Source organism: Lonchura striata, chromosome 2 (assembly GCF_046129695.1).
Source record: "Lonchura striata isolate bLonStr1 chromosome 2, bLonStr1.mat, whole genome shotgun sequence".
NCBI classification, from domain to species: Eukaryota; Metazoa; Chordata; class Aves; order Passeriformes; family Estrildidae; genus Lonchura; species Lonchura striata.
Window position 1 is genome coordinate 41,545,778 of NC_134604.1, and position 26,372 is coordinate 41,572,149.

Below are 26,372 nucleotides of genomic sequence, written 5' to 3' on the forward strand. Positions count from 1 at the left end.
TCCTTATTTTTCTTGAGAGCAAGGGTTTAATGTGGTAGAGCAATCATTTATCCTCTTCTATCTAGCTCTTCACATGAAGGAAGCATCAGTATATCTAAGAAAAGAATTTTTCAGAGAGGTGGGAAATATTCAATTTCATTGCTGTGTTACATAAAAGTACCTCTTGCAGTTAATATTCTAGACGTGCTGTAGAATCAACACTGGAAAGCAGGTTCCATCTGACTGGACATCATTACACAACTTACAACAATAGTGCCTTAGCTAGATAGCTGCTAGATGACTTTCATATGATGAGCATATGAAAACTTCCCATGTAAGCATCTAATTAGCAGTCTTCCATTTACAAGATTATAATTTGAATGAAATTTAAGTTTCTGCTCTTCATATTATATTGCTGAAGTTAATGTTAACACTTCAAGCATAGAATAGTTTGGCTGTTTTGTGATGTGTCTTTATCTAGTATGAGCCATAATAGAACCATGTAGTTAAATGAAATTATGTTATTTTACACTGGCTAAAGATTTGCCTCCTTGAGTACCTGGTCTATTTGAATTTTACCTCTTGCAAATAAGGTCTGCCTTTGAATGTTAATGTTACTTTTCTAACTAACAAGTGAAACATGGAAATATCTTAGACTAACAAAAGTTTCCTGTGTATTTTTCTTTTCCTGGGAGGATCATACAGTCCTTGCAGAAGTTATTATTTCTAAAGCTTCTTAGTAAAATAGAGTAAGTTAATAATTCATTGCTGTCACTTAAAAACATGGAGAAAATTATTGTGATAAAGTCTTTCCTGAAAAGAAGGAAACTTTTTGCAGTAGGAGAAAATTTCTGACATTGAAACAGTGTGCAAAAAAAAAGGAACACATTAAATTATTAAAAATATTAAAATAGATATTAAATTTAAATGGGTCAAGAGTATGATATGGATTTTAAAAATATGAAAGAACATGTTAATAATTTTAAAGTGTTTTCAGCATGTTTAGAGATAAATTATTCTAAGCCAATTGCATTTTATAAGAGCTATTAAAGGAAGTATTGGACTTCAGTGCAGGGTAGAAAATATTTTAAATGGCCTTTCCTAGCCATTTCTTAAACAAGTGGTTCTAGAACACTTATCCTGATATGTCTTCTTAGTAATACACCTAGTTCTTTCTTTGCACAAAATGAAACACATTTGAGGGTAAAATATTTGAGCATGACAAAGTACCAATCATTAAAGTGATATAAAATTTTCAACATGTACCAACACTTCCTTGAGTATACCAGTAAAAATGTATACAAAAAATTGTATAATTTCTCTAGCTAATAGATTAATGATTTGAATATCTGTTACATTTAGAGTTAGGCTCTGTTTCAGTTTATTACCTCAGTTATCTTGTTTATTACCTTAGAAATTTAGCATTTAGCAGCTTTCTATCATCTTTGACATTGTTGCTATTAATAGAGTCTTTAAAGCAAATGATGTGCTTAAGTTTTGATTTTAATAAAGTAATTAATGCAAAGCATGATTTAAACTAATAATGACCAGCTGATTCATATAAAGAAAAAAGCACTCCCAAACAACCTTTGAATTCTGACATATCAGTGTTTTCCAGACTTTACAGCACAGAAACACTGCACATATCATATTTATTCCCTGTGCTTGGAACAGAAGCTACATTTGTTAGCAAAAAATAACTTCTAGTGTCATCCACATGAAATTATATTTACATACATGGACAACATTTGCACCAGGGAGAGCTATGTATTTTCATGCACAAATGTTCCTGTGCAGCAAAGAGCAAGGACAAATGAGAGGCTTGGCTGTGGCTCTTTAAAAGAAACTGCCCTCAGACAGTTTGCATAGATTAGCTTAAATCGAGCTGGAAGTAGTTTGTAGGACATTAATAATAAGGCTTAGCATATTCCAATGACCTAAGATATCACACACAGGAATTGTACCATTATAAATATTTGAAAACATGAAGTGAAGAAAATCCAAATAATGTAGTGCTTTGCCAAGGGACTGTGCCAAATATAGGTTTTTTCCTAATTAAGTCAAGAATATTAAAATAAAAATTACTATATCTAGGGTAATATTATTTTTAAAAAGTATATAAAGTAGATTGTCTTTTGCTTATCTAAGTGGCTTTAGTATAGCAATAACTCACATCCATTTTCTGTAACCATTAGAGGTTTGTGCATCTATTATGAAGGAACAAGAGAAAGCAAAGGGGAACAAGATAGCCCAAAGCCATTCAGGGAGAAATAAAGGTTTCAACTATTTACAAATACTTGTTCTGATTCCTTGTAGTCTACATTAAAGGAAACTGACAGATCCCAAACCCAAACTAATGTCAAATGACAGATTGCTCAGATCAGAATATTGTGAGGGGCTACAGGCTAAATGAGTCAGTGCAGCTTCTCTCCATTTGCATCTTTAAAATTCTTGTTTCCAGCATGTAGAAAAACCAATTTCATACCCCTGATTTTAGATTCAAATGAAAAATGCAGGGGATGATTTTCTGACCACCAACAATTTTCTTTTTAATTCCAGTTACTAGGTGTTAAAATTTGTAAATGTTTTAACTAAATGTTATGCTTCCCTGATTACTATGGTTATATCTCTAATGTGCATTAAAAATTTACTTTGGTTTGAAAGTCAAAAGTTAATACCAGAAGAACTAATTGAAAACAGAGAAAGATAATAGTATCCACAACCTAACCAAGCTACCCATTGCTAATTCTTCCTCCCCACCAAAAATGGCCACACATCTGACTGCTATTTTTTCTTACTCTGTAGTTGTTATTTAAAGAATATAGAACTCCAAATATAAGCTGCCTGACATTAATTTCTATTAAGATCCAGACACTGTGTCCCTGTCGGTGTAAAAGGTCCTCAGCAAAATCTGATTTTTGTGTAGGAATTCTAATGTTTGCTGTCTCAACTGCTCAGCTGCTTCAGCATCCAGAAACAATGTTTACCACAGCATCAAGACATCTGCTTGTGAGAATCTGCCATGAATGATGCAAGAGAATGAAAATTAGAGTTTCCATTTCTCATTATCTAAATCTTGATGGAAGTCTCTGCTCACTGATCTAACGTGATATGGAGAACAAATGCACATCCTGGCCCCAGTGGGTCAAGGTAAAACTGTCCCTGGTGACAAAAGATGCTGAAAATTTCCAGCATCAATTTCCAACATACAATAGTATGTCCTCTACCAGCTGTAAATAATATCAGAGAATTTCTATGGTGGGTGATACCAGATGTTAATAAACTAATATTTTTTTCAGTAAGATAGTGGAACAGTAAAAGTATCTGCACTACTAATACATTTCATTTATACTTAAGAATCAGTCAAAGGAAAAATTACATGGCAGGCAGAATAGATCTCCTTTTTTTATACCAAAACAATGATGTCTGTATTTCCCATGTCTTACTACTTCCCCTCAACATAACACCAAAGTTTATAGTCACTCTCAAAGGTTTTTTCTGTAAACAGAGCAGCAGGAAGGGAAAAAAAAAGTGCTACCTTTTAATCAGAATACTGTAAAAAAAACATGCAAGATTTCCCATACAAGCAACTCTTACATATCATATCCTACTCCCATTGTCTAAATCTCATGAAACCTAAAGGAAGCTGAGCTTTTTCAATCACATTTGTGGGGACCTTACACTCTGTTCACATCCATCAGCATGTTCCTTACCCCTCTATCAGTCAGGAGATTAAGAGAAGGCATTTCAGACTGCGAAATAAAAAATGTCCAAGTACCAGCTATAAGAAAAGATTCAGCATTTCTTATGAGCCTGATTTCCATCCATCATCTTCTTAACAGACACTTGGTCTCAGAGAACACCTTTCTATTCACATCAACATCTCATATGCAAAGAGCATGGAATTTTATCCTTCCAGATAAAGCAGCACATTCTTTATCAAAGGTTTACCCTCCCAGGTGCATACTTCATTTATGAAAGAAGAACAGAATTGATAAAATTCCTGATCTGAGTGAGCTAATGCATTTTTGTTTAAACAAATGTACTGTGTGTTTTCCAATCTAAAGTGTTACTGGTAAATATAAACTTTGAATAGACTGCAATATTTTTACAGTTGAAATAATAATAATTTGAAATTTTTTTCTGAAAAGTATAGTTGCTGAGTATTTTGCAGCCTTCCAGTGTTAATCTAAGTCAAATACTGAAGCCTTAGAGAGAAAAATTTACACTCTCATTCATGTTTCGATAATTTTATGGCAGTTGTCAAACTAGTTTAGTGGATTATGCTGTCATTAACAAAACTGACATTATAGAAATGCTGCTAATACATATGTCCAAATTTGCTGATGTTCTGGACAAGAAAAGTACAGGTGCTGCAAGGTGGGCATCCAACAGCTGCACTACTTCTGATACAATCAGAGTGGAAAATTATAATATGCAGAGATATAAGGCACATTTTGAAATCACATTCAATTTCAATTTAGTGCTTTTAATTATTAATTTCTGGGGGGGTTTCAGCTTCATTGGCAGTGAAGCTTGTGGCTAACTGATTTCCATGTCTGTGCTTTAAGCACTTATATCCTCTCACAAGTCTTCTGCAATGTGTGTCAGCCCAGTGCAGGTGTATAATGGCTATTTCTGCATGAGCAAGTAGCATGGATCAATAGGAGAAGCAAAAAGTTGATACTCTTCACACTGTCTGAAGTTTCTCTTTGGAATAGCTCTAGTTCCACTCCACAGAGGGATTCCCATTTTTATCTCAAAAGCAATTGACTCCTCAAGCATCCCTTCTAGTTTAGTATCAACTGAAGTTCAGGTGCTCAGGCAGCTTCATTTCAGAAGCCAAGCCCACAGCAAGTGGGGACAATGAAGAAATTAATTTCCATGTCATGCACCAGCTGGAATTTTGTCCCACAGATTATGTCAGATCATGAAGTGTACTCATATCTGGGGAACTAAATTAAGATTTGAGGGTGCGATTCAGTTCCAGGTTGAGATCTAAAGTGTGGAGATCTGCAATATGAATTAGACATCTGCACTTTTTTACTTTTTATAGAGGTTCAAATGACTCCTAACAAGATCCATGAATTAACATGGAAAATAGAAACTCATTTCATGTGCAGTTGTAATTTTACAAACAGCCTCCCAAACAAAAGGTTTTCTTTCCTCCCTGGTCATCATGTTGATCTTTCCAAATGTCAGGTTGATTTGAATTAATCTTTCTGAATAGTGATGATCAAAATTGTCCTTCTTATATTTCCTCAGAACCTCATGTATTAATACTTCCATAAAGAGATGCAGGTTAATATCTTATATATTCTAGGGTTGCATTTTCCTTTACTGCATGATCCTCTTAGTTCAGAGTCACAGCTACTGCTTTTCTACTAATCTGATGCTCTGTTGCTGTCTCAAAGAGCCATTTATTTAATCTAAATTTTAGCAACCTTTTTTTATCCTGGTAATTTTGAAAAATAATATCATAGTATAAGAACTAATTTCTCTCTCAAAAAAAAAGTATTTTCTTCAACCAGTTTCTTAACAATTCTTAATTTTTGTATTAAACATATTTAACCAGTCATGTGAATTTCAGCATGTAAATCATGCTTTAAACCCATGGAAGATTAAATCTGCACTTATTTTCTCTAGAAAATTTTTCTTCTTATGAAATATCATAATAATTTAATCTCATTCAGTGTACTGAAGTTAACCCATGTTCTATTTTATCTCAAGTCCATTTGTTGTTATATCTTGATTCCTCTTTCCTAGCAATTACTGCTAAAATTTCTGTTGCAGTTGATCTCAAGACAACACATTTTTTGACATTAAGACATTAACTCTCATCTCCTTTTCTTCATGTTATTAGACTGATGAAAACTCTTTTCTACAGACACTGATTTTGTCCCACTTTTTTTTCAGAAGCCTTTTACAGACAACATCTATCTCCTTTATGTGATCACAATATTTTTTCTTATACTTTAATACAATAATTCCCAAACTCTCTCAACCACCTTTTCTCTATTTGTTCATCTATCACTATCTTTCACTCAGTTTCTAGTTAATAAATTAGGGTTGCTTCTTTTCCTGAATTATCCTTAATTCTACCTCAGCCCCATTTTCCTCTTTTTGCTTCCCTTCTATTTATGAAGTGAAAAAAACTTTTTGCTATGAAACATTTTTTGTTAAAATATGTACACATGCTACACAGGTGGTCTCTCTGTGACTGAGAGATATTGGCAGGGAAGGAAAAGTCTATGTTCCCGCTGTGTGCAGCAAGTATTGTATGCATAAATAAAGCATTTCAGTTTCTATCATAACCAGGCCTCTGTTTTTTTTTTTTTCCCAAACACACAAAAAAAGGGAGAACAGATGAGTGTTAGGCACCTTAAAGAAAATATTAATTTCTGAGCAAAACAATTCACCAGCAAATGTGTTTGCAATTCCTTTGATTGAGTCATTACTCTTTCCCTCATGGATAACAGCAGCTTTTAAGTACAAAGAAATGTAATCGACACTATCTCTAAGATTCATTAGATAATCTTCCATATGCATCTAAATTTATTTTCCTCCAAGGTCAGAATTTCAAAACTGTTTTATATCAAGACTTGAACTATGTATAAGCTTCTAGAATTTGCAGACATTAAAGGAATAGCTTTTTTTTTTTTCCGATCCTGTCAGTATATTGATAACTACCACTGTTCTGCAAAGACTATTGCCATATAAATTATGCCATCAGAGCATTGAAAACTGAGCATGTTAATATAATTTATTTTTTAATTACACCAAAAAAAAATGAAGAAAGCTTGCATCCCTGACCATGCCTAGAGCAGAGTGTTTCTTCAAAGGTGTGATATATCATAACAAAGTTTCAAGCCTTCTTATGTGTTGGGGAAAAAAATCCAAACCCTCAAAACTTTAATACAGAATCATTTGCTTAATACAATAATATTTGCTATAACATTACCTTTACACAAATAATGTGACTCAAATACTGGTGTATATTTTTTTAGAGGATGGGAGATGAATCCTCAGGTTTTACTGAGGAACCCTAGGGTTGACATGTCCTTCCTCTGTCCCGTTCAGTTTTAAAGCTATTATTTTCTTCTGCTGTCTGCAGAGAGCAGTGATTGTTTTCACATCTGAAGTGAAAAGAAGCACATTTTTCACTGGAATGAAATTCTTTTTTCTCCACCATAATGTTTATAAACTTCAGAAATAAAACACCATTTCTCACAGAATTAGAAAATAGGGGCTATTATTCTTTTTCAGGAAGGAAGGAAGGAAGGAAGGAAGGAAGGAATGCAGTCTCATATTATTAATATATTAAATGAATGCTTTAATTTGAGCACATTATTGAAATTTAAGCCTATGTAAATCACTCCTAGTATAAATCAAAGGTAACAGCAGTGAAGTTCAACACATACAGTCTATAAATGTAATTCCTCTTTTGCTGCTGAAGAGCCCAACCCTGAACTGTCAAAAGTGCATAGTCCTGATTAAATACTTCTCAAGAGTAAAACTTTAGTTTACAAATACAGGAAGCACCCCATGTCCTCTCCCACTTCTGTGGACACCTGAAAGTATTTGCTGAGGATTATCTGCTTCCAGTGCTCCCAGCCTATATCTCTCAAAACCTTTGAGAGAGCTGTAGCCACTACCTAACCTGGGAAAGGATACACAACACCTGCAAACAGGGCTTGGATTAAATACCATCTAAGAGTTGTCATATTCCTATTAGGCTCCTAGTTCTCTGTCAGAAAGGAGCCATGATTATTTACTGCTCTTCAAGGCTGCAACTCTAAGATAGAATAAATTCACAGTCTTTGTTATTTTAGAAGAGCAAAAAAGAGTGTTAATTGACATGCTGCTTCATGGACTTTATGATTCATATTGTGCAAGCAAAAACAAAATTTGAAACTCCTAAATGTGAGCAGCTGAACATTTCTCATGAATATGCTTTAGTGGGGTCACTTATCAAGAGGTATAGTGGACTTGCAGTTATAAATTCAGAGAAAAAAAAAGGCCATCTACAAAAAGCAAGGATTATTTAAGTCCCTTTTCTACACTGTGCTGTGATGCCATAAATCTTGTGTTGACCAGATACTATTAATTTTATAGGGGTTTTGTCATGTCTTTTGAATTTTGCTTCCTATTCTTCTCAGATCTGATTTCTAAGGTAATTTTTTTTCTAGATGGAATAGCCTGTGCTTGATATTGAAATGTAATTTGACAATAATATAGTGGTGAAACTTTGAAGACAAATTATGAAGGATTACCTTTTTTACTGTTATACTAAAGTTTCATTAAAATTCACCCCTAATAAGTGTCAAAGGATAGTAATCCACTGATGCTTCCCTGAAAATTTTGAATTAAGGAAGAAGTAGTAAAACAGATTATTAAAATCTTTTTGAGACAGAAGATAATTCAGTTATCATCTTTATCATCCCTTGCTATAGAGGCAGCAGTCCTTAATCCTATTTATTATCTCTGAAAGATATCATCATGGAATTTGGCTGGTAGGATGGGAGAGATACTTATATATTTTTGGATTTATCCTTTCCAGGATCATTTTTCTTCCACATGGGAGTCTGCGAATCCTGAATGCTTCCAAGTCTGATGAAGGGAGGTATTTATGCCAAGGTGTAAATGTATTTGGATCTGCAGAAATCATTGCATCATTATCTGTTAAAGGTATGAAAAAATCATTTGATGGTAATGATGTTTTCTTTTGACTAATATTTAAATATTACTTAGAATCCCCAGCCAACCATAAAGCAGCATTCTCCAGACAGAATAAAAAAGCATTTCCAACAAGCGAAGGGGACTAAACTCCATCTGGTCAGACATTTAATCAGATTGGAGATTCCAGCTGTTTTATTGTAGATGTGTCATAAGAATTAGTATATATATTAAATCATTCAAACGATAAATAATTCTATAAGTAAAGGAATAAATATCCTTTTTAACATATTTTATCTTTGGGAACTCACCCCTAACTTTTTCTGTATGAGAATAAACCTTTAAATTAAAGGAATAATTGTACCTACACAAAATCCAGAGAAAGGTAGTAGCTTAGAAGATTAATAATAATAATAAAACAGCTAAGTAACAATCCATTTCTGAACCTTTTTTTTTTTTTTCATTTTTCAGCTGAATTCATTAATTTTCTTTGCAGGTGTTCAAGCCTTTTTATTTAATTTTTCAAGTTTCTTCCTGTATTTAGTAACCCAGGAAACATTCTTTATTATGTTATGTGACAAAACTGAGATTTTCATGCAATCACAAGATTCCAGGTGCTGCAGCAATTAAAAAAAAAAAAAAAAGCTTTTCCTGAAACTAATAAAATTAGTTAATTAGTCCATGTCAAAATGTCAGATATCCCATAGATTGTTGTTTAGGATTCTGCCTTATTGACTCCACGAAACTCTCTGTACCTTCTGACCCCCAGTGTCATACTTCAGTGTGCATTATGAATATCTTTCAGTATTTGACTGCCTGCAATTCATACTAACAGCACATGTAAGCTCTGAGTAGACATAGCAGTAGTCAATCCTATTATTTTGGTGTTGCACTATAAGCAGACTTCCATCTGAATGTTGCTAACACTTCTCTGTTTCTAGAACCTACAAGAATAGAGCTGACTCCCAAGAAGGTTGAGTTAACAGTTGGAGAGAGCATTGTTCTCAGCTGCAAAGCCCTTCATGACAGCACAATGGATGTCACCTTCTACTGGACACTCAATGGGCAGCCAATTGACTTTGAGAAAGAGGGTGGACACTTTGAAAGCATCAAGGCAGTAAGTTACTATGCATTTGTCATCTCTGTGCTGGGAACTGCCAGAAATTTGCATGCTTTTATGTCTCCCATTTACTAAATTTTGACCAAACTGAGAGATAAATGGTTTCAGTAATATTAGAAAGAAATGTTGGATAGAAGAGGTGCAAACTGCAGATCACTAGAATTACTCCAAGTAGTATTCTTCAAGAAGATATTAAATTTAAACTTGTATATCCTGTTAATAGTGATGTATCAGATAATCTTTGTGAGAGAACAGAAAGGCGTTTTCATCAAATTCTACTTACATTCTTCTGCAGATTTTAATATAAAAAGGATGCTGCTATGAGCATTGATGTCTCTTTCATAGATAACATGGCTGTTGAAATGCCCGTACCTCCCAACACTTTACTTGCCTAGAATATATTTTAATATCTGAATAGCAAATGCTGTATTTACTAACTTTCCTGTATGAGGTAATTCTGAACCATGTAACCATTATTTAAGTCAATATGAATCATATGGACAAAAATATGTATTCCAAATTCAAATATTGCCACTTGAGTCAAAAAGAGTTTCATGTGATCAAATTGTATGATAAAGAATTTCAAACCTGTCTCATGTAAAATGATTTGAACATTTCTTAGTAGAAAGAAAGCATTTAATGTGAACAAGCTTGGAAATGGAATCTGCAGTCATTTAACTGAATCTTCCAACTAATGAAATGTAAATCAAATGTCCATGCTATGTTAACAGAGAAAAATTAAGTTCATAAAGGTCAGGAAATTTTAAAACTTAATTTATCTCATTTGAGTACAATGTAGCAAAGTTAACTTTACATTAAAAACCTTGTCAGCTGCAATATTTTTTTTTTTCTGCTTGCCTATATGAAAGGCAAGCATACTCTTTATGGAAGTTATATCCTCTTGGTGGGGGAGTTCATGTTTTTAAAATTTCAGTTTACTTCAATAAACCATTTAATTGAACAATATTAGCAAGGTATATTTTAGTGCGAAGGATCTTAGCATAGTTATCTTCATCTGAGGAATATAAGACTCAAAACAACACTATTTATGTAAGAAGGAAAATTTTTGCTCTTTTTTAACTTCAAGATCATCCTTTGATTCAAGAAAACATCCTATGATCACAATTTAACTTTATGTCATTCCCCCAAAAAAATGCAGTCTAAAACAAGCTACATGATTCTTGCATTATATTTCAGCATCTCTCTTCAAAGGAAATTTTTAATCACTGGAAAAAATCCACAGGCTAGGAAATTTTTTATGTAATTTCATATGTCATGTCAAAATACAGCTAATTTAATATAATTTAGTATATGAAAAAATAGGATTTCATAGATCTCTCCCAAGAATTCTACATTAATTTCATTCCTATAAGAGAAAACCCTCAAATTGATAGAAATAAGGCTTATTCAAAGTAATCAAAAAGACAAGATCATATTTTCAGTCAAATATTCATGCAAACCTCACTAAAATTACTGATTGCTTTAGCTGTCCTGACATGATTAAAATTTGGCCAAAGCTTGATAGATTTAACCAGCTATTTGAGTTTATTACCTCCTCCTAACTGTGCTGCTAGAGTGTTACTGCTACAAGTGAAAATAGTACTACTCACAGAATCACAGAATAAGATGAGTTGGAAGGGACACACAAGGATCATCGAGTCCAACTCCTGGCCCTGCACAGAACACCCCAAGAGTCACACCATGTGCCTGAGAGTGTTGTTCCATCGCTTCTTGAACTCTGTCAGGCCCTAGCACAACTTCAGGCCAATGCCTTGGGTCTTGCCACTGATCCCAAGTGTGAAGAGACCTGCACCTTCCCTTTTGCTTCCTCTCATAAGGAAGTAGGTGGCAACAAGGTCTCACCTCAGCCTGCTCCAGGCTGAACAAGTCTCTCATGAAGTAGTAGTTAAAATATCTTGATTTTTTTATTGTTCTGAAATGAAGCTGGATCCATTGAGAAATGCAAATCTTGAAAGTGGTAATAGCAGCTGTGGTAATACAGGAATTTTTTTGTGTTTTGACATGATTCTCACACTTACTCATTTGTGGAATTGTCAATTGTCTTTCACTATAATTTCTGTTAACTACATGAGAATGAGAAATTAATCAAAAGGTTAAAAATGTATTTCTTTACTTCACTAAAATCTAAAGCATGACCAGGTACTGGGGACAAAGGAAAATAAAACTCCTTTTTTCCTGTCATGCAATCTCCTTTAAACTATCCAGTTTCAAAGCTGAGATACACAATAAGTTAAAGCCATATGTTTATCAATGGAGAAAATAGAAACTTGAAGTCTGATAGAGTTCTATCTATATGCCTTAGTTTGCTCTTCTGAATGAAACACTTCAAAATTGCATGAGTTGACCCTGAACAAAATACATTTTAATGGAGTATGTTTAAGAAAAAAAAAAATCTTTTGTGTGCATGAAGGCACAGAATTATATGTCCATTTTTTGTCCATACAGTGATACTTCACCAGATAAAAATATTTTCAGGCTTGCCTGCAGTTTGCTTATGTGTTTTAAAGCCTGGCAAATTAAACATTATTTAAATGGATTTTGATAATAATAAAACCACTGTAAACCTCTCATCACTGGTTGCAGTCCTCATACTTTCACTGTGGCAGAACCAAGTGTTAGATATGATGCACATCTTGAAGCTTAATGCAGTGTTATAAAAGCTATCACCAAAGTAACATCTATTTGGGGTGTAGAGAAATTTTCACTTACTAAAATTGCACAATCCTTAGCAATTACAATTAAAAATGAAATCTTCTCTTACTAATAAATATTACTAGTTTTGTTTTGAAATTATATCAGTAGCTTCTGTACTAAGAAAAGCTTTTATAATTTTTCATATTGAAAAGTAATCTTTCATGAAAACCAAAGGTATTTTTGCTGTTCTTTACTGAGCTATCAATGATTTAGTACCCATACCAATTTAGGTACTTCAAGGACTTGCCTGGCAAAAATATAAGTGTGATGAGGATGTCAACTTGTGCATGAAGTGAATATTAAGGAAAATGGACCAGCTGATTTCTACTGGAATGACTGCAGATAGAGTTCCAAAATTTTATTGTAGAAACACAGTATGCAATGAACGCAGAAACTATACATTTGCTTGGTTTTATTTTTTATTTGGATAACTTTGATTTTCTCTTCCTTGTGCCAATTGTAGAAGTCCTAGTCAAAATTCTATTCAAGATATTTTCTCTTAAAATCTCTGCTGACCTTAATTTTCTCATAGACATATCCCTTTTTCATCTAAAAATATCTGATTTTTTCAGTAGATTTTCACCCAACTATCATAATTCCAACTCTGTGCTTGAAGGCTGATACTGTTTTTATAACAACCAAACAAAATGATTTACTGTGGTTATCCACAGACTGGCAAGCAACAGCATTGCTCCTAATGTTCCTCACCTTGACTTTTCAGACTCAGGAAAATGATTTGGTCTGAATATGTTCTTGGTCTTTGATCTTAGCTGAAACTGCCACCAGGGGAAGCAATAAGTACAACTTGTCATGTTATATTTTACAGTGGTTATTTGTTCACATGGAAGTGAATGGAAATCTGCTGTTTTACTTCAGAAAGGACAGTAGATATAGATTGGACAATGCTTTTAATTCCTGCCTAGAGACTTCAATTTGACAACCTAGAATTTTGGACAATACATAAATTTACACCCTTCCTTGTATTTTCAAGTAATTCCCTAATTTCTTGTAGTACTTTTATCATGTTTTATCATATTGAGAAATTAAGATTAAAATTTCCTAAGAATTTCTAAATAGGAAGAGCTAAGTTCTACACTACATGAAATCAAAACACCAGTCTGTTAATAATAATGTGTTTCCTCTTTATTGGATGTAAACCCAAATAAGGTTAATTAAGTAGGGGTTTTATGTGGCACCCTGACTGACTCCCACATGAGGAGCAATAGTTGTCAGAAGCCCTGCAGAAATCAAGCTCTATGCACAGTTTTTGTTTCCCTGAATTTCTGTTCAGGGTAAAGCTGCCATATCAGCAGCATTGCTACAAATTTGTTTCACTGTCTGTTGCAATCCATTCCTGCTGATGGAAGAGGCTGAACACAGCCATTACTGTCAACTCTAATCTCTAGATATTTCAGCCCTGAGCTCACTACCAGGTTTTGCCCACTTGTCATGCTACCTATTTGAGCAATCAGGATCACTTTAAACAAAAAAAAAAAAAATTAAATCTTGTCTTTTGGTAATAAACAGGTATTGTAAATTAGATAGTGTACTAAATAAAATAAGGACTTTGAGTTCTATGACTGGTAAGTACAAACCAAAATCCAAACACAAAGAAGACCACACTGTAATACTGCATTTTACTATGTGTTGCTTCCAGGATATAACAGTTCTGGTAAACTGATTGAATTTATTTGATGCTGTGTTAGAAAGAGACCCTCCAAACTTTTCCTAGAATCAAAAAAAACTGTGTAAATTGTTGCATGCAAGTGCTTGTGGCTTTGGCCGTTAATAGAGAGTAAGGGACAGAGATGATAAGCAGCATCTGATCTCATTTAGCCTGGAGAAAAGAAAGGTGAGGAGGCTCTTACTGCCCTCCTCAGCTACTTCAAAGGAGGATCTAGTGAGGGGAGATCAGTTCTCCTGCCCCAGATAACAAAGTGACCAGGGTACATGTAGATTAGATGTTAGAAAATATTTCTTCTTTGAAAGGGTGGTCAGGCATTGGAACAGGCTGCCCAAGGAAATGGTGAAATCACCACTCCTGGAAATGTTCAAAATGAGTGTGTATGTGGCACTTGGGAATATAGTTTAAGGGTGAGCACAGCAGTGCTGAAATAACGGTGGGACTTGATGATTTTAGAAGTCGTTTCCAACCTTAACAATTCTCTGAACTCTTCTATTTAATTTTATTTTAGACAAGGGAGATAACCAAAAATTTTGGAAAATGGGAGCCTCTTAACATTCCTGTCCAATTTCTATTAAAAAATTATTGTAATAAGTAATGAAATACAGTAAGATAATTTTTACTGATTTGTTCCATTGTGGCATTTTTTACCTTTCCTTGTTTACAAGAAGCATTCTAAAGCAAAAAACCTTGGGATAAATAAAAGACATTTCATGACAGTCCATTCTTCTCTCTGTTTACTTGGAGCTGATGGATCATTTAACTGGCACAGTGTTAATCTGGACTATAACAGCAGAGCTGATTGTTTGAACAACTGATCAATATCAGTTCCTAAAGAAGCTTCCATTGAAAGCTCTGCTGGCTATTTTATACTTGCAGCTCTGCAGTTTTTCTCCCCAGCTGCAGTGGCAGTGATTTCCAAAGCTTTCCTGGTAGTATTTCTCCATTTCAGTTCTTACACTACCAATCTTTTGGCTTTATTCTTGAGGCCTTGCACCTCTGAACCTCAATTGTGTTGCTACAGAAAAGTGTCATGGGAAGAAGCTTTCACTGTCCTGAAGTTTACCTCTACTTCTTTGCCCCCTTTCTTTGTCTCTTGTCTGGCAAGCCAAGACAAAGCATACAGCACAGTAAACCATGTTCACATAAATACTTTATAAATATTATCTAACAATATACATACTAAGAACCTTAATGATCAATCATTTTGTAACAACTGCTTTTAATTAACATATTCCAATTAATATTAACAAATAGGAAGTGTAAGTAGGTCCCAAAGAAATTATATAACACTAGGGAAAAAAAAATACCAGCAAAATATAATCATCATTTTCATTGTAATCTACTGCACTGGAGGGAGCTTCTAGAGGTCTTTTCTTCTATTTTTCTCATGGTAACAAAATCTCAGTTACAGAACATGAATTTAGCATCAGAAGTGTAATGTGCATCTCTGTCCTAAAGCTTACCATTTCATATCCCATCTCTTTTCTCATTCGTTCCCATTCTCACTGCTTTTTCCATGTTTCTGTTAATCCCTTGATTTCACAAAACTACTGCAGTACATGACAGGCCACCTGACAGCCGATATTCTTTTAACTTCATCTCTTTTTCTACCTTCATTCAATAAAATTAATCAAACTCATTTGCAGCAATTCAAGATGCACTTGAGATGCATTTGAAGCATTTAAAGTTTATTCATATTTTCTCTATTCACTCTCAACACTCCATCACTCTCTGGCATCCACTCAAAATCACCAGTACTCACCAAAACAACTCTTTTCATATTTTTCGCCATGTCTATGCAAACTCCATAAATATCATCATATTTATATAATACCACCACTCAAAGGGTCTGCCCTCCCCCGTATGATTCTTAAGGATTCACAAACCTAAAAACATCCTTTTAAATTCTTATAGACAGGGAAAATGCAAGTTATGTTTTATCAGGTATGCCTGAGTCAATCTGCATCAGCTGGGATTCTGATATATTACCATTATTATCCTGCCTCATACCATTGATCACAACAAAATTGATAACAAAGATTTCATCTTCTTTATTACAAATGTGCTTATATGATTAAAAGATAGAGCTCAGAATATAATTGCCCATTACCAACATATCAACCAAGTAACCTGCTGCTTCTCAGATTAAATATTTGCAATTTGTAACTATCACAAGCAGTAGACTGTTGTAGTTAATATGTTCAAACCTGAGAATTTCCATGAAATGGTTCTCAAATTGCCCTAAACAGAATATGGACAGAATTTGGCTTGAAACCAACAATCCATCATAATGTACATATAAATTGTCACCATTATTTGAAATAACTTTATTGTGTTGCTGGTCCTCACTTACTGTTGATGCTACAAAGATAACATTGCCATAAGGGTATTCTGTATAATCATTTGCTTGCTTCAGATAAACTTACCAAGAAATCTCCATTGCCATTCAAATATAGCAAAAATTAACTGTGAAATAATTTTTCAATTTAATCTAACTGAATTTCATTTATAAAGGATATTTTGCTAAATTAAGCAATATATGAGTCAGGAATTCACCTAACCTGTGTATTATATGTAAAATTGCCCATATATTTTAAATGATCATTTAAATTGAAAAAGCTATCATTCTTGTTTATGATCAAATCTCAGTCCTTTTCACTCAACACAGCATTGTTTTATTGTTCTCAGTTTAAACAGAATAGAATCTTTTTAGGCTTTTAGTACCTCCCAAACACAGTGGTGTATAAAAAACACTTTGTAGGAAAGCATCCTCACCTCTCACTGTCAAGAGATTTAGACAGGCAGCACGCCTTGATAAACCCCTGTAGTCATAGTAAAGAAGTGGCCCAACCTTCACTTTGACTTTCATCACAAAAGTTTTCCGGCAATGGCAGTCAGTGTTTGCCCATTCTGTTCTTCCCTTTGATTTAAGCTTTTGTTGAATCATGATCATTTGCAATATCTCATTACCCACTTTAGACACATTCTTCCCAGGCAAAGAGAAAGTTTTCACTGTGTGTTGTCCAGGCTGAGTTCACAGCCTGAATCCTCTGCACAGTACTAGGCAGTCCTCAAGCCCTTGCAGTGCAGAAGTTGAGAGCTGTGGGTCAGCACATCATCTTTACTGACTACCCAGTATTACGAATTTCTTTGGCTTTTTGTCCCTCTTTCCAAGATAAATCAGAGCTACATTCAAAGAACTTCAGTTGGAGTGGAAGGGAAGTATGACAATGAATGAGGAAAATGAGCAGCATTAGAAGCAGATTAAATGAAAGCTGAGTTTGATACAATGAAAAAATAATGATACTTCATATATATTTTTCACATATGATTCTGTAGTTTGAGCATATTTAATAAATTATGTAATAATCAACCCAAATGTAATTCTTTCATGGAAGAGATAGGGAGAAAGGCTTTCTAGATGTTAAGAAAGTGCTCTAGGGTGCAACTGTGAGCTCCATTTCAAATGCAGGCAGATTGGAAATTGTGCAAAGTCTTCAGAAATTGATTAGAAATTAGAATTGTGCAAAGACTTCAGAAGAAAAGGCTGGATACACTGAATGGACCACCTTGGTTTAGAGATAAAAACTCAGCAAATGAATGGACAGATTAACAGAGAGGTTTCCTAGCAACTGGCTCAGGACAATGAACTCACTCTCACAGGAAGAATAAGTTTAATTCTAAGTTTAATTCTCTTCATTTGAGGGAAGAAGCATATGTAAAAGCTGTTTATTGCAAAGCAACTCACAACTATTAAGAACTGGTTATTAAAATCAGAGAATATCTTTGCCCAAATTAAGGTGCAAATGAGACCATATGTCAAAGTCATTAGTATGGATTTTTATTTAACAGTAAATGTGAGGGAGAAAGGGGGAGAGAGAGAAAGAAATAGGAAAAGAGAGTGGAAGCAGGGAAAGAAAGAGAATGAGAGAGACACAGGAAATGTGTCACCACTGCATGGATTCTGTTGGTTCTCTTCTTCTGGTTTTAGTGGTGAGGGTCCTAGTCTAGTCAAAATGATTGTCACTGTCTTGAGCCATGTGGGATGAGAGAAAAACAAAATCCACTGGTTTTATATTTACTCAGGTTTGAGTGGGCATACCCAAGTGCCTGGGGCAGGGAATTTTATGCTGGATGATGTAGTCCTTTGGATCATGGGACACTTTGGGAGTCTGATGGTTTATGACACATTCTAAAACTAAGATATCACAGCTGCTTCTTATATCAGTGAAACAGTCAATTATGGCCCACCAGAAGGGGTGAATTCCTTCAGGCTGTGTGCGAATGCCTACTACTTCTTTGGAAGGGAATTTCCACAGCTAGTCACTGCTGAAAGGACTTTGGCATGATAAAAAGTAGGACCCCAACTCCCAGGATCTGCCTATTATCAGCCTCTTTCCTTATCTTATCCAACATCCAGCTGTAGCCTCTGGTGATGGTATGCACACCTTCTCTACCTGGGCAGTTAAGTGATTGATTGTTTGAGTAATTAACTGGTATCAATCCAGACTCCCACAGCCACCTCTTAAGATTTATGAGATGGAAAAATTTAAGAGATTAAAATTTATGAGAGGAAAAAAATCCACACCCAAGTTCCTCTCTGTGGGTAATTAAGATGGCTGAAGAAGTATTAATTCCTCAACAGAAAAATATCTGAAAATTGTCTTTTTTGTTTGTTTGTTTCTGCAAATCCCCCACATATTAGGACAAGGAATGCAAAAGACAAATGCAGTGAAGTCATTACTACTGAGCAAAGTATGCATGTTATATGCTTCTTGGAGCCTTTTTGAATTTGGGGAAGTATTTCCACATCAAAAGCAAATGCTAATGCATAGGTGGCAGCAACTTTTGAAAAAAATAGTTGCAAGCAATACCTTACATGTACAGCTAATTAGATACATTGCAGATATGGCTATGACCTCAGACAACATGCCACACTGAAGCAGACAGAGCCATAAGTTGACACATCATTCAGCATTAGATCTGCCCAGAACTAGATTAATGGGATGCTTGGGAGCATAACATAATATGAATGGTACAATAATTTGTAGTCCTGGAGAGAAACATTAGTCATGATAGATATCATTCTGAGCTCTATTATTTATTTGCTGCTTAATGAAGATCAACAGTGTACAGCAGGTCTGTAGCTGATGCTGACCTTGAAGGTTACTCTTAACTTTCCTGAAAATCACTAGAAGTTGGTTGTTGTGCCTATCAGTTTTGGTTTGTTTTCTTTTAAGTTTTAGCTTCAGTAAAATACAGTAGAAGTTTATACTGAGATTAAGGTACTGATGCTTGGCTAAGTGGATAATACCTGATGCTCAGAACACCAAGGATTGTGAATTTTTTTAACAAAATGTGACTTTGAAATAATGCACTTCTTGCAAAATATTCCCTGGCAAGAAAGAGCACAAAATCAGTGAAATAAAGGGCAGCTTTTAAAAACGTACACTTAATAGCATCAAAATCTAGACCTAGAAAAAGAAATGTAAATGCCACTAACTTCAGCTTTGAATAAAATTGAGACCACAAAGTTGCTGATACACCAGACTATCTTAAATCACGTTAGCCCAGGTAAGAGAGACCTTCTTACATTGTTTGCATTCATATCAACAAGTTTTTGTCTTCCACCAAGGGGAGGTGAATGTCTCTGCTTTGCTAAAATATCACATCTTTTTCTACTGACAGAAGTCTAAAAGCACAAGAAAGTTTCTGACCTTAAATAGTTTTCTTAATGGAGTCTCTGCTAAATTCTCTCTTAGTAGGTTTTTTTCAACTGGATTGTAATTGTTCAAGTAGCAACTACAATACCAGGGTGCAGAAATTTTCTTAAGACTTAGAAAGCCAGGACATAAGTTTAACCTCCGCCAGACCTCTTTGTGGCTTAGAGCCTCTCATTACAGGATAAACTAATCAACAAATTATTTGTCTTCTAAGACTTGGAAGAGTCTGTAAAATTAATGAAGACAACTTTATAAATGTCACTGAACAGCAGTAATGCAGTTCTTTTTAGAGTCCCTGGTCAAACATATCTCCTGCTTACATAAATGGAAGCTAAAATGTGTAATTATTTTCTTGATTATGATCAAGAATCCAGTGTCTGAGCATATACCTCTCTATATTAAACACAGTCAGTTTAATCCACTCACACATCCTCCAGAATGCTGGCTGCACATCCTGTTATGTTGTTATAAAAGTGTTTCACAGAGATCTATTATACTGCACTGTTCTCCACTTACAGTGATGATTCTTCCAATTGATGCTTCTCTGCCCAGTTATACAGGTGTGAAGATGAAATACATATCTTTTTCCTGATAAGAATATTAGGATTTACACATTCATGAACCTTCTGGAAGTCAGAGTGACAGCCAAGATTTTTAACAGCTCCTGAACAATGAAACAGGACAGTTGCTATCCATTACGCTATTCCTCACACTTAGCAATAAAACACACATTAGATGTAAATTACCATCAAAAGAGGACAAATGTGGACTGATTCTGGTCATATCCTTTTTGTAACTAAAGCTTTGTGCCAAGATCACTAGTGATATTGAGCAACCAGTTTCAATAGCTAGTAAATACTACTGTTAACTTAAAAAAATTTATATCCTGAATTTGACTCCTGATAGGAGTGTGTGCGCTATTCTTTTGCATTTCAAGCTGTAGAGTACTGAGATATCCATTTCCCCTTCTGTGATTTCTCATATGCCAGAGCAAGAATATAAGAACTGCATTCTGACCTGACTGGTCTATCTTCCCTTCAGCAACATCATTACCTAGGCCACTTCAGAAGGCAAAACACTCCCACGGTAATCAAGCTCTTAGATCTACAGGGTTATTAAGCTATAGATCATGCCCATATTCACTTTGGCCTCAGAGGCAATATTAATGTCTTCACCTCTCTTCTTTGCATTTGAATATCCTTTGGTAAAGATTTTGACTTGATGCTACATGGAATATTACAAGTTAGTTCAAAAAATGCAAATTAAGAGAAGATTGACTGAAGAAGTGTGCCAAGATGTGCTGCAAAGAAACTCTTCTGCCTAAAAAGAAAAAACTAAATTATAGAAGATTGGATCTTGAAATGAATCCTATTTCATCTTGTCATTAATGACCTTGGCATAAAAGAAAGAAATATGCAAATGACAATTGTATGGAACACAATTGGACATCTTACCAATACAGCATGTGATGAAAAGAACAGATGGGAACAGACAAGAAATGCAATCCTACAAAGAAGAAGGTCATGCACATATGAACAACTGGCTCATAACTTCCTAATGAATAAAGATAAAGATCTGAGTGTGTCTACATGAGCACAAAATAAGTATAAATCAAAAAACCTCAAATATTAATCTAGGTGAATTCAGTGACAGATTTCTATTAGAGCTAGAGAGGTATCAATACTTACACCCCTAGAAATATTTTATTTTGAATGCATTTATTTTGAGTACAATTTTATTCACTCAGGATCAAAATTACTCAAATTAGAATCAGTGCATGGGATAGAAATACATAGTTCAAGGAAAGATGGTCAGTATTTGCTTGGTTAGCAAAGTAGACCAAATCTGAGAAAGGAAATGCCTATACTTAATTAATGTTTCTTAAAGTGAACTTTGGGGAATTATAATGACTGTTGGCTAAAATTCTAAAAAAAAAATTTGAAATGGTTCTCTATATTCTCTATATATATTTTGCACTTTTCAGCATTAAATACATACATATTTCATCAGGAAATGTGAGAATCTGATCCTATTTTCTCATTCATATTAAGCATTAACTTCTCTATAAATAAAAATTCAATCAATATTATCTGTCAAGTAATCTTAATTTTATCACACTAGCAAGACATATTCCAAATGTCACTATGTTACAGTAAAAAGGGAGAGGAAGAAAGTTCTTCATTCCTAAGAGGACTTTTTTTAACACCATGGATAGCATCCGAAATATTTCTGTTCATCTCCTTAATGAATTTCTTTGTGCTAGGTGGAATAATTTGCTTTGAACACGCAAATATGTGCAATGTGCTTTAAGCAAAGTCAAAGTTATTATAAAACCTGAAATGCTCTTCTTTAATCCCTACTAATAATTGTATAAATGCACTGTTCTGATAATCCTCACAACAGGGTATTAGGACACATACATTTTGTAAGATGAAAGCTGCATTCAAGAGTTCCTCAGACTGTACAAAAAACACCCTTGTGAACTACCTTGAACACAGATTTACTGAGTTTTAAACTGGCACTTCATCCCTGTTTCAGCAAGCGTCCTCTGCAGATTTAATGATCAGGAACATCCTCCTGATGCACGCTGGGAGATATGGCTGCAGGGTCCAGACCGCAGCGGACACCGTGTCAGACGAGACGGAGCTGCTTGTTAGGGGTGAGTATGCCTGTGGTTCCCCCTGAAAACACCATCACCACACAGAGCTGTACCAGGGACTTTTAAATCAGTGAGCTTCAGGGATGTCTCTGCCATGCAGTGGTCCTCAGATTTCATGTTTTCAAAGCCATTTGAAAGCAGTTTCACCATAAGCTGACCTGCACACACTGCAGAGAGAAACAGAAGACAGTGAGTTAACAGACAGTTTTAAGAGAGGTAACAGCACAAAATGTATACAGATTAGCTAAAATGCAGGCAATTAACATTCACAGACCTGTGTAAAGTAGAAATAATGAGTTTTTTCTATTCTATTTGATGCTTTGTATTTCATCTTATGGTCAAGCTATTCTTCCAGCTTTAACAGTTTAGGAACATTCATTCATTTCCTAAGAGTGGAAATACAGCCCTTTGTAAAATTATAGATATGAACAATGAAACAGAAGCCCCATAATATGACAAGAATTTGGATTTTTTTCAAACATGGAAGTGTTACCACCAATTGTTTACTGCATCTTTATGCCCAGTCCTATAATCTGTTAAATTGTTTCACCTGTCATTGAACTTTCCTGATTATGCACAGGATCACAGGGTCCTTTTCCTGAAGGATTGCAGATCATCCTGAGGATGCCAACTCCATTAAGCAGAGTGTTTCTGCATTCTGCAGTAGGAGTGTGTGCATGAGTGCATACACACACATGTGCTCAGTACCTGAGGGGATCTGAGGATTTGCAGTTCACTTATTGGCATAATGACTGGTGGGTCCTGTGATGCCAACAGAGATGGATCCCTGCTAGGTAGCACAGCTGGGTAACCTTACTGTGGGTAATGCATTTTTGAAATAATAAATCAAGGTAGATATTATATTAACATTTCAAAAATTCCAGATAAAAAAGAAGTCAAAGTTATTTGGGTATTATAATCTTTCAAAAATATTTATTTTATCACATTCCACAATATCTTTAGATTTGAAGTATTCCTATCTACCCCTTTTGGGGTAAATATATGTTTTAAATGATAAAGAATGTTTCTGGCTGACTGCAGGTCTCTTCATTTTTTCATGAAAGTAATAGTTAAATATTTCCATAAAGACACTTTGAGGACCGTCAGATTTCTATGAGCTATGGCACTATTGGGATGGTTGTATTCAGCTGACTCGCCATGTAATAACATTTTAGCTGGCTTATGAAATCTGATTCATCCTTCTGGGTTATGCAAGGCCTTTTGTACCCCCTTTGTCTGTCTCAGACAGGAGCAGGAGCCTCTGTGGATAGGCAAGGCAATCTCAACTTTAAATTGAACTTTTGTGACAAAAAGGTTTTAGTTATTATCTAGGATAGACTGATTACAAAATTATTTGTCTTTAAGAACACTGGTTATATAAATTAGTTTATTGAATTTCCTGTAGAAATGAAATTATTCTCTGAGGAAGAGGTCTGAAATTAAATATTTTAAAAAGGCATTGTAACAAGTATCAGGATGCATTTATATGAGTCTCCTCCCCATGTCACCATGCTGTTGAAGTAAAAGCTATAACTGCTTTGAAGTGGAATTTGAATTCAAATACACTTTTCTTACAAATTTGTCCTTTTCTTGTTTCTACAATTGGATAATTTTAGGATAGAGCAAGAAATTTTGGGTTTTTTGTATTTCAGAAAATGTTTAAAGCACCTTCAGCGTAGAATTGTGAATGACTAGTCCTTACAGACATCAACAGTACAAAAATCAGAAATATTTATAAGAATCTAATCTATCTCTCCTTATACTTTTGCAGGATCTTCACTTTCATTTCAGTTTCTCTAATTTTTTTCCTCCCCTATCTCAGCTTGTAGACTGCACTTAGTGGTGTGCAATTTGACACTGATGATCCCAAAATTATAGCACTTTTCAAACTTCTTTATATTTAGCTTCCGGTGATACTGGACATTACTTAGGAGAAGATACCAGCAGAAACAGATATTTCAGTAAATATTTCAGTTAACTCTGAAGAATTCCGCCTGACGAAGTCATCTTCTATGAAGAAAACTCATGCAGTAAAATTTGTAATCCAAAGCCATATTATTCTTTATTTCCAGCACAGTTTATAGTCAAAATAATTTCACTTTATGCATATTACAAAACATCCTTTCCTCTTAAATGTCACAGCCCAAAGCCAAACAGATAGCAGACACTTTGCTATGAACTCTTGTATGTATTGATATGAGCAAACCTACAGCACACCCTTGCTCTGACCTTTCTTTCTCTCCTTTTGACTCTGCAGAAAATGCCAGTGATAATACTGATAATATCATACCAGCATATAACTCCATTTCAATCACTACTTTTATTGTAGGGTTCATATGGTATTTTAATAAATAATTGTAATTTTTTCTTGAAAATTTGTTCTTTTTACAATGTTTCTACATGAAATAAATTGGACATAGAGAATAAATTAAATTAAATTAATCTCTTTCCCCTGCTTTAGATATTCACGAATATCAGAATTACTGCCACTAGAAAATTGATTAAATTTAAACTGAAGTATGTATTCAACTGGTTCTCTATTTTTAAGTCAAAGGGCTTTTTGTCAGCAGTTAATTACAAGTGACTAGGAACAGTATTATACCTCACTGCAGCCCCTCAGATGGAGGAAGCAGAAACAAACTTTGCAGACTTCTGTTGCTCAAAATTAACATCCTGAACTTTAACAGACAGACATTCACCCCTGTATTTTCAAGGAAGTGCAATGTCTTAGTATCATTTATTGTGGGGAAAACAGAGTATCCCTAAATAATATTTATTCATTTTGAAACCATCTTTACTACTTGCTCTATTGTAAGTTCCTTTGGTTATATGCCAGGGAATGTCACTACTTTTGCCCTTGCCTTTCTTTACTCTACATGATACAATAAATGCTATAATCCAAAAATATCACCAATGAACGACACCACAAAGAACAGAGAATGTACAGGACCAAGTAAATCTCAATTTATTTGAGTCTAATTACTCATAAGAAGGTAATTAACAGTGCAAGAAGATTCCTAAATTTACTGCATATATACATGGGTGTGTATGTGTGTGTGTGTGTGTGTGTGTGTGTGTGTGTGTGTGTGTCTGAAATACAAAGGAAATAAGACAGCAGGAAGTTTCTATTCTGCAACTTTCTATAATGCTATAATGTCTTATACATTTTTTTAACTCAAAAATTAAATTTTCAAATTCACTACCTCACAGATCTTGAATTTAGGTAATTTGCAGTGAAAAATATATATAATATTTTTCAATAATAATTGTGACCTAGTGTATCTCTTTCAGGAACATTTCAAAAGTATATATATAAAGATATTCTATGTCATGTTTGGACAAAATCAGGATTCAAGTCCCATCAGTGCTAAATACTCAAAAAAATCCTCCAAATACTTCTCTAAGTTCTCTAAAATGTGAATAAACTATGCATATTAAAGTAAGAAAAACTTTTTAGTAGTCCCTAGCATTCTTTTCTTCTAATGCTGCCAGTAATGTGTATTTCATTAGGAAGAGATGCTTTGCCAGTTACTGGACCTGTCAGGCAGTACATCAGCTTTTAAATGTCTTGCATTTTATTCTTGGAGTGGGTTGTGAGTGAGAAGTATTTTGGTAGTATCATGCTGGTCAACAATGAGCTTCAAGGGTGGGTTGTCCTGGCATACCTGGCATCATCTCTTTATATTCAGGTAAGCTACTATCTAACTTACCAAGGTATTTCCTCTCCAAAATACAGCTCTATAAAATTCTCTGTAATTCATCATCACAGGGGATTTTTTATTACGTGCCTAAAAAAAAAAAAAACACCCATGT

At 34.5% G+C, this 26,372-nt stretch overlaps 1 protein-coding gene across 8 annotated transcripts in view; it reads left to right on the forward strand.

The window, feature by feature from the left end:
• CNTN5 (contactin 5) overlaps nucleotides 1–26,372 on the forward strand; it is a 591,904-nt gene that overhangs the window by 519,592 nt on the left and 45,940 nt on the right. For all 8 annotated transcript variants that reach the window (XM_021529320.3, XM_077781341.1, XM_021529327.3 and 5 more), the window contains 3 exons: nucleotides 8,540–8,667; nucleotides 9,597–9,772; nucleotides 22,439–22,559. In XM_021529320.3, coding sequence (XP_021384995.2) covers nucleotides 8,540–8,667; nucleotides 9,597–9,772; nucleotides 22,439–22,559 — 425 coding nt within the window. The remainder of the gene's footprint in view (nucleotides 1–8,539; nucleotides 8,668–9,596; nucleotides 9,773–22,438; nucleotides 22,560–26,372) is intronic.